The sequence below is a fragment of the Hemiscyllium ocellatum genome, chromosome 31, assembly GCF_020745735.1.
Source record: "Hemiscyllium ocellatum isolate sHemOce1 chromosome 31, sHemOce1.pat.X.cur, whole genome shotgun sequence".
Taxonomy (NCBI): Eukaryota; Metazoa; Chordata; class Chondrichthyes; order Orectolobiformes; family Hemiscylliidae; genus Hemiscyllium; species Hemiscyllium ocellatum.
Window position 1 is genome coordinate 22,369,426 of NC_083431.1, and position 16,058 is coordinate 22,385,483.

At 39.8% G+C, this 16,058-nt stretch overlaps 1 protein-coding gene across 1 annotated transcript in view; it reads left to right on the top strand.

The window, feature by feature from the left end:
* Positions 1 to 16,058, top strand: part of sez6b (seizure related 6 homolog b) — a 428,333-nt gene that overhangs the window by 281,373 nt on the left and 130,902 nt on the right. Inside the window, exon 5 of the mRNA XM_060847773.1 lies at positions 15,149 to 15,317. Within this exon, the coding sequence (XP_060703756.1) occupies positions 15,149 to 15,317 (169 nt within the window). The remainder of the gene's footprint in view (positions 1 to 15,148; positions 15,318 to 16,058) is intronic.

Sequence of the window (16,058 nt, forward strand, 5' to 3'; positions counted from 1 at the left end):
ACCCATGTAATGCCCTGGGGAATTGGGTTTGAATCCCACCATTGCAGATGGTGAAATTTGAATTCAATATAAATAATCTGGAATTGAGAGTCGAACAGTGACTATGTCTTTGCCAATTGTCAATCTGATTCATGAAGGTCCTATAGGAAAGGAAACTGCTGTTCTTACCTACATGTGGTCTGCATGTGAGTCCAGCAATGTAGTTGACTCTTAAGTATCCTCTGGGCAATTAGGAATGGGCAATAAATCCCTAATTGCCCAGAGGGTAATTCCCAAGAAAAACTTTCCAAAGCAATTGCCTCAATTCTACCACCTCCTGCAATCTGTATTACAAAGTATTCCTGCAGTGAACACACAGCCAGTCCTGTCATCTCTGGCGTATGTGTCTGAATCCAGTTTGGACTAATCTGTCAGTTCTAAGAATACTCGACCCTGATCAATATAACTGCAGGCCCACAGCAATCCACAGCTTGACATAAATGAGCAATATGCCCAGGCAGCTATAATCATGTTGAAAGTCGAATCATTCACAACTGATGCAGCAGAAGGTACTCTTCTGAAGTTCACGTTAAAATTAGTTTTTGAGTCAAAGTATGGTGGGTTTTACAGTCTCAGCGACCATGCAGTTCCCAGCCTAAGAGAATTTTATACTATCCCTGAGGTCAAAATCCATTTTTCATCAACAGAAATCAATTTTGTATAATTCATATATATTTAAAACATTTATGCATATGTGTACACGGATTTCTAAACTAAAACTAATGTGATACACATGGAACATAATCACTAACAGTAATAGTATGGACTAACTGGTAATGATTTCTGATGATTCTTTCAATATATTTTAAACATATGTTCTCAGATATTGGATGTGATGGCATCAGTATTCTATCAAATAGAATAAGCTGTGTTTGATACTTCTGGAGTCTCTGGGAATGGGTTCTACATCCTATTTTACTCAAAGCCAAAGTGAATAGGCACTTTGCTCTTGACAGGTTTTATACCACAGGGGACAGAAAAGTTTTATTATTGCTGACTTCATTTAATTATGTCTTGTCAATTCCCCTTCTCCTAGTCCATTTGAGCAGGACCACTGGGAGGTATGGTAGGATACTGTTTGATGAATTAAAATTAAAATTCAGTGTTTCCTTTGGATGAATGATTCATTCCCAGCTTCATAAACTGTCATCTCAGTAACAGATAAAACTCATCCTTTCTGTAATATTTAAGTAAGCAATATTATCAGAATAACACTCTCTTGGTGTGTTTTATCTGGACATTTAAGAGGAATTACAATGAGAAATCTACCCAAAGATGATTGCAAGTGATAAAACTAGTTGAACCACAGAACCATAGAAAAGTATGGCACAGAAATTATCCATTCAGCCCATTGTGTCTGCATTGGCTGAACAAACTAGCCATCCTTTCTAATCCCACTTTCCAATACCTTATGTGTAACTCTGTTGATTATAAACCTTCAGGTGCTGACCCAGGTTCCTTTTAAATCAGATGAGGGTTTTCACCCCAGTCACCAAACGGAGCAACAAATTCCACACACCCACCACTCTTTGAGTGCTTTCTTCATGTTCCTTCTGATCTATCTGACCTGGTACTTGACCTTTTTCTAGAAGAAACCAGGTCTTCCTTCTCTATTCAATCTCAGGCCTTTTATGTTTTACTGTTTCGAGGGATATGGGTGTCACTGGCTGGTCAGCATTATTGCCCATCTATAGTTATGTCTCAATTAAATCAACCCTCGGCCTCTTCTGTTCTAAGGAAAACAATGCTGACCCTTCCAATCTTGCCTCATAGGTGTAATTTTCAAGTCCTGCAGCAATCTTGTTCATCTCCTTTGTCTTTTCTCTCGAGCAGTTATGTCCTTCCTGTAGTTTGGTAACCAGAACTGTTCACATACTCCAGATGTCTAACCAATATCTTCCATAATTCCAAGATTACATCTTTGTGTTCAATACTTTGCCCAATAAGGAAAACATCCCATATGCTTTCTTTACCACCTTATATACCTGTCCTGCCACTTTCAGGTTCTTATGAACATGCACTCCAAGGTCTCTCACTTCCTCCACCTCTCTTAATATTCTCCTGTTTATTGGTGCTTTGTTTGACTTCCCTAAATACAGCACCTCCACTTCTTCTTTTGAATTCAGTTTGGCACTTCTCTTTCCACTCAAAACAAAAGCATTGACATCTTCCTGCAGTCCACCAGCCATCCTCCTTACTAACAACTCTTCACCAATTTGTGAGTCGTCTGCAAATTTCCTGATAATGCCTCCCACATTTAAGTTTAAATCCTCAATACATGCCACAGACATCAAGCAGCCCAAAACTGAGCCCTATAGTGACCACTGGAAAACAGTACAACATGATGGTGGGTATCCTCAGTGTGAGTATGGAAGTTCACCTCCACAACGACTGTATGGTGGTCTCCTCTACAGTACTGTCACAGAGAATTTGTGAAAGGCAAATTAGTGAGAACAAGATCAAGTAAGTATTTTCCTCCTGTCAGTTCCCTCACCACCTGGCCACAGACCGAGACTAGCAGCTATGTCCTATCGGACTCAGCCAGCTCAATCAGTAGTGGAGCTGTAAGCCAGTGTTGGTAATGGACATTCAAGTCCCCATACAGAATATATTCTGTGCCATTACCACCCTCAGTACTTCCTCTAATTGTGGTTCAAGGTAGAGAAGTACTGATTCATCAGCCAGGTGGGGTACGGCATTGCCTTGCCCATGTTTCACTTAATGAGGCTGAAGTTATTGCTGAGGACTCCATGTGCAATTCTCCTCCCGACCGCACATCGCTTACCTGACATCACCTCTTGTAGGTGTGTCTTGCTGGTAGGACAGGACATAGGTATGGGACAGTAGTGTCTAGTACACTGTCAGCAATGTATGATTCCCTGAGTCTGACTATGCCAAGTTGATAATTGATTAGTGTGTAGCACACCACTCCCAGTATTGGCACAAGCTCCCAGATGTTAGATAGGTGGATTAATAGGACTGAGATTCTCACTGGCAATGCTGGTTTGTCCATCCAGTATTTTATCTTTCTTTAGGCTTTCAGTACAACAGAGTCAACCACAATGCCGTCTAGGTCACATGTAGGTCAGACAAAGTAAGGATGACAGTTTTCTTTCTCTAAAAGACATTTAGTGAGCCAGATGGGTTTTTGCAATTATCAACAATATCACCATGGTTGACATCAGACTAGTTTTTAATTCCAGATTTCAATTCTAATACTAATATGAATTTGACCATCTGTCCTGTGGAGATTCCAGCCCATTTTCTCCCCGTGGGGCTCTGATTTACTCGTCGTCACCTTACCACTACACAACTGGCTCCATAACAAAGAATGTAGGGCAGAACACCCCCATCTGCAGCAACAAGATGCTCTGTATGGTAACCACAAAGACACTACAAATTCAGGTAACCAGCCAGAAAAAGAAACTCTGCAACTGACAAATTATTGCTAACTTCCTGCAGTCAACAACCATTCTCTTCTCTGTTAATTAATCTGGCCAATTTTTGTGTCATTTGCTCATTTTCGAATAGTGCCTCCAATATTTGATTCTAAATCATTAGTATGTGTTATAAAGGCATGACACCCAAACTGAGCCCAGTGGAACACCTTTGGAATCCACTTTCCATTCACAAAAACATTTGTTGACCTTTACTCTTTATTTTGCGACTCTGAGCCAGTTTTGGATCCAAGCCACTACATTCGTCATGGGCTTAAACCTTTCTGGCCAGCCTTTCATGTAAACCTTGTCAAATGCCTTATTAAAGATGCAGACAGCATCTATTGCATTACCCTAAACAGATAGTTCTTCAGAAATTCAATGCAGGTAGCAAGACGTGGCCTTCCCTTAACAAAAACATGCTGACTATCCCCAAATAATTCATGATTTGGAGATGCTGGTGTTGGACTGGGGTGTACAAAGTTAAAAATCACACAGCACCAGGTTATAGTCCAACAGGTGCTTTCAATTAAACCTGTTGGACTATAACCTGGTATTGTGTGATTTTTAACTAATTAATCCATGTCTTCTTAAGTAAGAGTTAATTCCAACACTCTGTTGTTTCTAGTCATTAAAATCAGACTAATCAGTCTTATAAGTAATTGGCTATGACTTGGGGTTGGGTACGTTTTGGCACCGCCCTTTAGGCACCGATCATTTGGCACCGCCATTTTGGCTCTAAATTGTTTTGGCGCTCATTACTTTGGCGCCGAGTTGTTTTGGTGCCTTTGTCATATCTTGAATAAATTGATAAGATTGTAATGAATAGGTTAAAAATAATGAATAAAAAAGATTTAGATTGATTTCTTACAATGCAATAAAAACGAATTTCTTACAATGCTTCTAAAATAATTCGACAAATAAAATGATTATAAATAATTTCATGCATTTCATAGTTGTAGGCCAAAGCACACAAATATTCCAGTGGTTCCCTTGAATCAAACTGTTGTACAATATTCAAGATGCGTTCTAATGTATTTCAGACATTTTCGATTTGGAGTATTCGCGGCAATCAACTGTTCGTAATACGCATCACGCCCTTTTTTAATTCTCCTCATACCATCGATGAATTTCCATATGACAGGATGGTTAATTCCTAGTTCTGCATATATTTTTCTATGTGCAGCTTCAGCATGATTGTTTGTTCGAACCTCACCAGCTATGGCTCGACTGTACAGATTCGACATTTCTGGAGGAAAAGGTGGCAAACGTCGCCCATTGCCTCATCTCATTGGCCTCCCAACATAATTATTAGGTAATAAAGCATATAATACAGGAAAATCTCCTCCATGCTTTCTTGCCATAATAACATAAACCTGAGAAAATAACGGAGACATCTTAAATGTCCCATCCTCATACCAGACTTCCGAATCACGTAAAATTACTACCCAGCTCTTTCTACCAAAAATTAAAATTCTCTCATCTTCTTGACCACTATCGCCAATTAAAAAGTCTTCACATTGACCATTGCTCATCACATAAAATTTATACCCATCACAGATCACTAACTCTTTTGAACTAACAGGATTTAGAGGAGCAGAATTGATTTGATTTCGTTTTCTTCGTACGATTTTTTTCATAGCGTCTGAAGTTGGAAGTGCTGCCTGAGCAACTTGAGAACTATTTTCAATGCAAACATTTACAACTGATGACGGCACTTCAAACGTTTCCTCAGCTTTACGTTTTACACTTGTTTTGATGGTAGCAGCTTCCACACTTACTGCTGAAGCACCATGAGAATGCCCATTCACTTCTTTTACTACTTCATGGGTTTTTAGTGTGAATGTGACCTTTGCACCCATTCTTTAATTCACATCTCCAAAACTTTAAAGATGGGTCACTTTTGCTACATTTATCAAGCACATATAGATAACCATTGTGTGAAAATTTTGGTTTGTCTCTCTTGCTTAGAATGTTTTCAGCCATTTCTGGTATGGGCTCTGCAAGAAAATAGAAAGAAAATTGTATTACAGCTTTCCAATGTGAAGACAGAAGAACTGAAGTATCATCAAGTCATTAGATAACTATTAACAATTGTTAAATGAGAAAATGATAACAAAACGAGTGGGTCGTTAGTCACCCTCTCTTCTTTAACCAAACAAGACTTTTTTTTTATTCTGAATTGGTGCCAAAACAGCTCAGTGTCAAAGTAATGAGCGGCAAAACAGTTTAGAGCCCAAAACGGCATGGCCAAATGATCAGCGCCAAAAGGGCGGTGCCAAATAATCCCATTCATATCCCTTGTGCCTTTTTTCAACAATGGTCCTACATTCACAGACCTCCAATCCTCCAGAACCTGTATCCAGTAAGGACTGGAAAATGATCCTCAGTACATCTTTTATGACCTTGTTGGCTCCTCTGACAATCTGATTTACAATTCATCTGGTCTTAGTGATTTGTCCCCATCAAGAAGGTCAATCCCTGTAGCATTTTCCGTCTGATTATGCTTATTGTACTTAATATTTTGCACGTCTCCTCTGTAACTAGAATGACTGCATCATCCTATTCCTTTGTGGAAAAAGAGACAAAGTTCTCAGTTAGAACTCTGCCCTCATTATCTGTGTCTCTGCACAAGATCCCATGTACATCTCTGATAGGCCTTACCTTTGTCATCCTGTTGCTGTCAAAGTAGTGTGAAAACATCTTCGGATTTTCATTGATTTTCCAGCTAATATTTTTCACTTTTGCTCCTCATTTTCTATTTTCATTTTCCGTTCACCCTTGTACTTTTTACACTCCTCTGCATTTTCTGAAGTAAGAAATTTACGAAGGCTAAATCTAGAATTGCACTCCATTGGGCTTGTTATGTGCTGTCTGTAAAAAGTTCTTTTGAATGTAGTTCAAGAATTTTGTGTTATGTCTGCCTTTCACTGTTTATATCCCAGTTGGGGAATATGATGACTCAGGGGTGGCACGGTGGCTCAGTGGTTACCACTACTGCCTCACAGGACCAGGGTCCCAGGTTTGATTCCAGTCTTGGGTGAGTGTCTGTGTGGAGTTTGCACATTCTCCCTGTGTCTGTGTGGGTTTCCTCCCACAATCCAAAGATGCGCAGGTCAGGTGAATTGGCCATGCCAAATTGCCCATAGTGTTTGGTGCATTAGTCAGAGGAAAATGGGTCTGGGTGGGTGTGGACTTGTTGGGCCGAAGGGCCAGTTGCCACAGTGTGGGGAATCTAATCTTGATATTAGGGTGGTTGAAGTCCCCCAACTATTTATTGCTTTTGCACTCAGAAATTTGCGAACATATTTGCTCCTCTATCAGTGTCCCGCGACTTTGGGGTCAATATTACATAACTAACAGTGTGGCTTGATGTTTCATTCAGTATGTCATCCCTCCTCACAGCTGTATTTGATTATTTAACTAATAATGCTGCAGTTTCACTTTTTGAAAATCCTCTTGCTTATTTGGCCTGAAATACCTATATTCAGGAATATTGAACTGCTAGACTTGTCCCTTTTTAACCTGCCCAAAATATTGACTCACCTGATCCTCAGATGCTGCCTGACCTGCTGTGTTTTTTCCAGCGCCACACTATACCTACTTGTCCCTCTTTAAGCCAAATTCCTGTTATCGCAATGATGAAGCTCAATGCTAGTATGATTTCCCTTAACTGAACTTCCCAAGCAATTTAAGGTTTGACATTTCTTTGGGTTTTGGGAGTGCAACTGACTTTTGAAAATAAGAAGTGATGCTTCTTTAGAATTAGGGTGCCCCTGAAAGAAGAACCAGAGGAAGAAAGAGAGGCAATTGAATCTATAGAGGGAATTACATAGCTTAGGGCCCAGGCAACTGAGGACACAGTCATGAAACAGTGGTGATTAAAGTCAGGAAGGCTCAGTATTGTAGGCCAGGAGGTTACAAAGATAGGCAACTGTGGAGTCATAGAATCATAGAGGTGTGCAGCACAGGAACAGACCCTTTGGTCCAACCTGTCCATGCTGGTCAGATATGCTCACATAATCTAGTCCCATTTGCCAGAACTTGGCCCATATCCCCCTAAACGTTCCTATTCATGTACCTATCCAGATGCCTTTTAAATATTGTAATTGTACCAGCCTCCACCACTTCTTCCAGCAGCTCATTCCATACATGCACCACCCTTTGTGAGAAAAAGTTGCCCTTAGGTCCCTTATAAATCTATCTTCTCTCACTCTAAACCTATGCCCTCTAGTTCTGGATTCCCCCACCCCAGGGAAAAGACCTTGTCTATTTACCCTATCAATGTCCTTCATGATTTTATAAACCTCTATAATGTCACCCCTCGCCTCCAATGTTCCAGGGAAAACAGCCCCAACCTATTTAACCTCTCCCTGTAGCTCAAATCCTCCAATCCCGGCAACATCCTGAAAAATTTTTTCTGAACCTTTTCAAGCTTCACAATATCCTTCTGATAGGAGGGAGACCAGAATTACACACAATGTTCCAAAAGTGATCTAACCAATGTCCTGTACAGCTGCAACATGACTTCCTAACTCCTATACGCAGTGCTCTGACCAATACCAAATGCCTCATGGAAGATTTTGAAAATAAGGATGAGAATTTTTAAAATCAAGTCTCCATTTGACCATGAGTCAGAACAGACCAGAGAATTCCTCCGTAGTGGCATTATGGGTCTACAAAACAGTAAATGCAGCAATTCAATGAAGCAGCTCACCACTACCTTCTCAAGGGCAATAAGTGCTGGCCCAGCCAGCGACACCTATATCCCATGAATGGATTCTATAAAATACAGGAAAGGTGAGTGAAGTGAACTTAATGAAAGTTAAGACATGGCTGCAGAGATTTGAAGTTCACAGGCAGACGAAAGTTTGCCAGGACAGATGTGTACTGAAACAATCAAGTCTAAATATAACAATGGCATAGATGAGGGTGCAACCCATGGTCAGCCATGACCAACAGGGCCTCAACTCAACAGATGAGGGTTTCTGCAACAAGGAAGCAGAGGCAAGGTCAAAGTTAGGCAAAGTTGCAAAGGTGAAAATGTGTTGCTGGAAAAGCGCAGCAGGTCAGGCAGCATCAAAGGAGCAGGCGAATCGATGTTTCGGGCATGAGCCCTTCTTCAGGAATGCCCGAAACGTCGATTCTCCTGCTCCTTGGATGTTGCCTGACCTGCTGCGTGTTTCCAGCAACACATTTTCAGCTCTGATCTCCAGCATCTGCAGTCCTCATTTGCTCCTCAAAGTTGCAAAGGTGCAAACAGTTGGTTTCAATGATGGCTGCAGTAAGAGCGTGAGACAATATTCTTACCCATACGTAGCTCCATTCAATCCTAATTGGGACACTTCACTTCCTCGGAGATTCCTAAAGAAGGGCACATGCCCGAAACGCGATTCTCTTGCTCCTTGGATGCTGCCTGACCTGCTGCGCTTTTCCAGCAACACATTTTCAACACTTCACTTCCTCCCCAAGTTTTCCCTATTCAGTTCGAGCTGCATTGACCTCTTCTGTCTGGGACCACAAAATTCACAGGCGGCAGGTCAGTAACTCTATGTAAAACCATGTAACGTAATCAATGAAATAGTTACACAGATTAAAATTTAATGAATCATTGCTCCATTCCTAGAGAAACAGAAATCAATGTAATGTTTTTCAACTAAAACTGACCTCAGCAACACTGAAAAATCAACTTGAAGATTTTCCCTGTAGATACAGTCATGTCTGAAAGGTTTTCTCTAGCTTTTAAATCTAATTAGTATTCTGGTAAAAAAAATCTTTGCGTTTTTTTAAAACATGTCCTTTGGCTCTAAAGAATTATTTGTGTCTATGTGTATGCAAGGTTAATACATGGACAGATTTCCTGTGCTGGGTTTGTCCTCCTGCAGTGACCTTTGAAGCCTCAAGTTTCCAACCCAGAAAGTCAGAGCTTTCGGCAAAGGCAGACCTGGCATTTCAATCTGAGACAGGCCTGATCACTGCAGTACAAAGCATTTGTCTGTCTCGACACATTTTTACAAGACCTTTTTGCCCTTGAAAACAGGCTTTCTTAGGTTTAGAAAGTGCACCAATTTGCTTCTAGGCACGAGTAACAAATTCCTACAATTAAGCCAGTGAGCACATGTAGTCAGCTTTCATTGATGAGTCTTAAATGTTCACCCTCTGTTCTTGCTCAGCAGCAACAGCTGGAATCAGACAGACAATTTGCCACTGGAGCAAGTTGCTTTGAGAGCTTGAATTGTAAACTGCTTGTAGATTGTGCAACTCGCATTAAGCTCCTTGATGAAATTCTCACAGTATTAGCTGAAAATAGAAGACCCAGTAAAATGGGAATCAAGGCTAGCTTTTAGCAAACCTGCCAACTTTGCTTTTAGATTGTTGCTGGTCATGTGACACCTCAGTCTCAAAAGCTGGTGGCCCTTGCACAGGTCCAACGTAGTGCAAAGCCAGCTTTATACTAGTGGAACATTCACCTTATATTCTGTTGTTAGATTCCAACTTGAGGGATGTATCCTTCCCTTCAGTTGATGCATTGAAAGTACAGTACTGAAATATTTTCAATATTTGTACAAGTCTATAGGGTTACGATTTCTTTGTGTTTTAGAGAGCCAAGATCAATACTTGCCAGGGGCATGTACACTGACCTTTAGCAAGTGGTAATATAGCTCCATGTTTCAATTGAAAGATACATTTATTGCTTTCGGTGTATGCATTGGAGAATTGAATCCCTTTCCATGTGTATGAATGGTGAATGAAAACACATGTGGCTTATTGCTGAGAAAATGAGACATGCTGTTGTTGAAGCTTTTTATCTCACTATCATTGAGATCAGCCATAATCTAATCAAATGGGTGGCGTAGGCTTGAGAGGCCAAATGGTTTACTCCTGTTCCTATTTCCTACTGGTTTGTAATGTTATGGACACACATAAGAATACCAAAGCTCAAACTAAGCAGCAACTTGTACCGCATGATAGAAGGATGCTGACTGTCAAGTAGACCCTGATTAGTCAAGATTTACCAATGAGAATGCATCAGTGAACAGTTATTTCCCAGGCTGGTGTTACATTGGAAAAATTGCAATGACTGGACATATTTTTTTGGTTTGTAGAAAGCAAGACCTAGCATATTAGTAAAGGTAGTTTTTAGCAAACATAATTGAGCCATGCTTTGTTTCCAATTGTGGATCTTAAGTTGGTTGTAAGTGTATGTGTGATTGTCCCTTGGAACATGCCAATGCATGACAAGAATTTGTGTATGGTGTCTTTAACATGAGGATAGGGGTACTGTTGCATTGTAGCTACAACATGGTTCTTGCTGACCAGGAAACTGCTCTTGTCATAGGTAGTTTGGAAGGAATTGCAGATTAATAATCCACCAAAGTCTTTCACAGCTGCTACTCACTAATTCTGTCCATTCTACTCACAAGGCATCACCCACAATTGAATTCTTCTGAAACGCACTAGAACAGAAATTGCTGGAGAAACCCAGCAGGTCTGGCACCATCTGAAGAGAAGACAGAGTCAGCTTTTGAGTCTAGCAACTCTAGGGAAAAAATGATAAATCAAAGACGGTTTCCAAGTGGATCAGTTACTTTGTACTCCTTACAAACCAGTCAAAACATCCAGAGAAACACATCTGAACATGTCGCTGAAGGAGGATTATTTAAACATTGGAACCAAAAAGCAAAAACCACTGAACTCACTTTCCACTTCTTGTACCTCTGCCAATAATCTATTTGCTGTATATGTGTGTGAGTGTAAGAGGGAGTTTACGAGAGGATTAGAGTTTTAGTTAGTAATGTTATATACCAATGGTTTATATCTGTTTACCTGTAACGAGTCTAATTCCACGTCATAAATAATAAATCTTGGTTAGTACAGAAACCTGGCTCATGCTTTCTACCTACCTTGATCTGAAAGTGTGGTTACTGGAGGTACACTGCAGGTTTTAAGCAAATCTTTACCATTTGATATGACTCCAGGAAAAGCAGAACTTGATTTATGGCCCATTGCCTCCAGTGGGTCATCACAGGCTGAAAGAAACAGATTTCTGGAGTGTCCGGGAATCAAAAGGTGTAGGGGAGGTAGGTGGGAAAGTCAGTTGCAGCCCAAAATCACACACACTCATATTGGAAGCAGAAGAGGAGCAGGCTTGTTGGGTTCTCCTTTTCCTTGTGTTCTGAGATATGTCGAGGATTCTATGGCCAACCTGCTGCCCAGCTGGTGTGGTCTGTAAGTGGGCAGTGAGCAGTAGAAGAGTCTGTCATGACATCATCCATGGAGGAGTTGCATTACCTTCATTCAATGACATGCCAGACTGAAGTATGAAGCATACTCCTTGGGAAGACACCTGTTCCTGGATAAAATCCCAGGCAATAGGTTAATAAAATATCCCAGGGCAGCAAGTCACTGAATTTGTTGGCTGTGTCTCCTTCATGATTAAGGCATTTCCCCTTCAATTAAATTTTCTTTATCATTTTAAACATTTTCTTTACTCCCGATACCTCACCACAGGAGCCTCGGGTACCCAAGGCACATCTGTGTTTCCGGCTTGTGCCTTTATTGTCACATGCTTATTGAACCTCCAGGTGAGGTCACTGGCTCACTTGTACTCATCAACTAAATTCACAGCAGCAAAGGTCGTGTTGAGCAGTTCTGGTCTTTCATTAGCTGCAACCCAAGATGGCAAAACGTTCAACACCCAAACCTCACTGTTCAAAAGAGCTCATGCTTCATTTTGTAGATTCAGACCTCAGTCAAAGTTTCAACTTTGGCAGAGTCATACAAAATCCACTTGATTCTACACTGGCTAAGTTAAGCTTCAAATTCACATTAAAATTTACTTGCACAATCACAAGCTTAAAACCTGCTGTGAGCCAATACAGCCAGGCAGTATGATCAAAATTAATTATGTCTTTCAGCATTACAATGTATTTGTTTGATGTATTTAAGAATAGTATTAATACTATTAACAGTGCTGGAAACAGGTTTAGCAACAAAAATAAGAACTTCTGTAAGGGCATTCAGACGTTCTTTGATTTCTTATGACATAAAATTAGTGAAAATAGTTTTTAAAAATAAGATGCTGAGCCATTAAATAGTCTTTTGATGCTTATTGGTCAGCTTCATGGTAAATTATATATGTTTTGATGTGAAGAACTTTTAAGCAGCCAACAAAGAACTTGAATACAATTTGAATATCCTTCCTGAACCGACAGATTTTTACCATTTTACCCAAGAGCTAGGAGGAGAAAGGGATGGATGATGAAATTTGTAGGCAAGGTTTCATTCAGGCAAATTGAATCCTGACCTGGTGTCAGGCATAACTTCCTAATGTTTCAAGATCCGTTGTCTTCTCCATCAGTTCAGCCAATTCTACCCAGGTGGCACTGACTCAAACTAATATTAATGAACAGAAACTTGATCCTAAAACAATTATCCTGACAGGAGAACTGACGGTTCTTAATGGAGTGACCTTTTAATATTTATTCATTCCACAAGTATATCAACAAATGTTTTAACTTTTGCATCTTTCAAGTCTCTAATTTGTTTTCTAATTTGCAAATTTTGGAAAATATTTCTGCTCATGGGAGGATCTTGCCTCAATGAATGTTCTGGAATAGTCAGGAAAAATCATTCCTCCTTACAGCTCTTTCCATATCACCTCAGGTGTCAGTTCAGGCATGGATTTCAAAAGAGAAACATATTTTGACAGAAGCTCTTTGAGAAAGTGGTAGATATCTTGGATGTAGAAAATGCAATAGAAGAAATATACGCAGTAGAGACTTTCAGAAATCCTTTTTCAATGTTTCAGTCAGTGACTGAAAGGGAAAGGAGCAATGAGAGTTAGCAATCTGAATGAGAAACCAGAATCGAGAGTCCAGACTGCAGGAATTAGAAGCACATTTTGGTCTTGTGGGCCTACACTCATAGGAGGCGAAGCTAATTCAAACTTATCGTGCAGAAGAGCATCAGAAACATGGAATAGGGATGACCAATCAAGCCCGTCAAGCTTGGTGTTTCGAATGAAAGGTTAAGCAATTAATGCATAGTTATTGTCACATAATAATCAGTGGTTGATTATATTAGGAAAACAAAATCCATTAATTGAAGCCCAGAAACCATGCAGTGTGTTATTAGATAATGCATAACGTTATTAATGTGGTTTATTTTCTCCATTGTTGTAAATAATAGATCAACAACAAATTACATTTAAATAACATCTTTGCAGAAACCATTTAAAAATATTTTGCAAGGAAAAGCACTGCGTACAAATTGTAATGTAAGGAGGGTTGAGGCAAACAGCCTGACCCCAGAAGACTATCACAGTTGTCTATCTCTAAGGGGACAAAGGCTGTGGATGAGGCTGTTTCCATTATTTAGTGGGTGGTGAATAAAACAGGCAATGAGGTGATGATGGAAGAAAGTAGTCATAAGAATGGGTACTGAGGATAAAGCTCAGCTCATCTTACGGGTGAGGAAATATATAAATGTATTCAGGAAAACGTAGAAATCATATTTAAGGGCATGTCTCAGAGGATATAAAGCTAGGTACGTCTGGTATTATTTACAATTTACTTTTAGGAGAGGAGTTGAGATAGGTGTTATCTCAAATGCTCTTAAACTCTGTAACCTTATTAAATAGCTTATGTCTGCTCTCTGTGATGGATTAAATTAGTAAAACATGTGAAATGCATTTGAGGGGAGGGACAATTTGCTGTGTTTTATATTATTTATGTTTGTTGTTGCTCTACAGGTAGCCATTGTGCTTGAATGTTTTTTTTATTTATTGTAATAATTCTCTTCATTGAATTTAATTTTAATCATTGTTTCAAACTTGAATCATGAATTTCAGAACAGATGCCACACAGTATGATAAAAAATAGTTTTCAAGGAGTATCAAAAAGCTTATTCTCCATCCTTATCTCTTCATTCTCTAAAATAAGGATTAAATTTGTTTAAATCCATCAACTTGGGTACTCATCTTAATTATTCTTTTTCAAGAAATGCAAAGAAACATCCGTTATTTCAATACGAAAAGAGATCCAACGCAGTGCAGTGCTAGGGCCACTGGAAGGCAGGACAATTAACTTGGCGGTGAAATAACCTATCCACCCCTGATGAAAAAGTAGCTGACTGCAGCAAAACTGTTTTATTGTATTAATGTGACCTCGGCATTTGCAATCTCACAAATGTTTCACGTATCATCAGGCACTCCTGTCACCAAGCCTGACTTCCAGTAACACATCCATTTCTGTGAGACAACTGTTAAATACGGCAACAGCTCTGGCATTGCCCAATATCTGTAAAAAAAAATTTACATATAAATATAAGATGTGTGCATGAGTGGTGTTCCAATTTACATCTACGAGTATGTATTTGACAATGCTGGCATTGTCACAGAGTGTAACTTTATATAATAATTTTCACATGCAGTAACTAGACGAACATTGTGAAACCATAACAACACAACTGTCTGAGAAGAAACTCCCAAAGATGCAACTTATGTTTTTGTGCAACTCAGCACTGTCTTACCACCAGCTTTCTTAACGCTGTGTTACCATTCCATTGCAAATGGAGCAAAGAGCCAGGAAGTAATTGCTTTAGATGTTCTTCCTGAGATTCTTTCAGCTGAGGAATGGGCGCTGAATAAACTGCAATTTTTTCTCTTACAGCTACCTGTGGGGGATTAATTCGAAATGCAACTGTAGGCCGCATCACGTCGCCCAACTTTCCGGGTAACTATAGCAACAACCTGACCTGTTACTGGTTGATTGAAGCTCCAGAAGGACAGAAGTTACATTTGCACTTTGAGAAAGTTGCATTGGCTGAAGACGATGACAGGTAAATGTAACTTCTTATTATGTTCTGTACTGTAAGCTGCATTGCCCTGGCCGTATGAACTTGGGCTATTTGGAATTATCCTGTGAACTGAAATTTAATCATGACTGGAATCTATCCTCATGAATGCAGCACTTTTCAAGTAAGTGGATAACTTAGGTGTTAAGCTGTGCACAAGACTGTATTTCAAAGAACCTTATACGTTCCCGGGCTCTGAATTTCCAAATTATCTTGTCAACGATAACTTATCACTGAATTGGTTGGCTGGAAGAAAAGGTTTGAGGCTTGGGGAAACATAGGCCTTCAGACTGTGCAACCAACGAGAATTCCCCAGATGTTCAGTTTCTGGGAAATCATAATCAAAGCACTTGAATGAAATAATTTATGTTGTCCCTTACTTGCATTCAAGAAGAAAGTAGATACACAGTTTGAAAGAAATGCTTAGTTCTTCAATAAGAACATAAGATGTAGGAACAGAGTAGGCCATTCAGTTTATCAAGTCTGCTCCACTATTCAAGAAGATCACGGTGGATCTAATAATACTCAACCCACTTTCCTGCCTCCCCATAACCTTCAATTCCCTTCCTGATTATAAATCTATCCACCTCAACTTTAGATTTACTCATTGACTCAGGCTTGACCGCCTTCTTAACTAAAGCATCCCTCAGTTGGAGTACCCACTGAGAGAAGAACTTCCTTCTCATCTTAATCTTAACTGCATGACCCCTTAATCTGAGAATATAC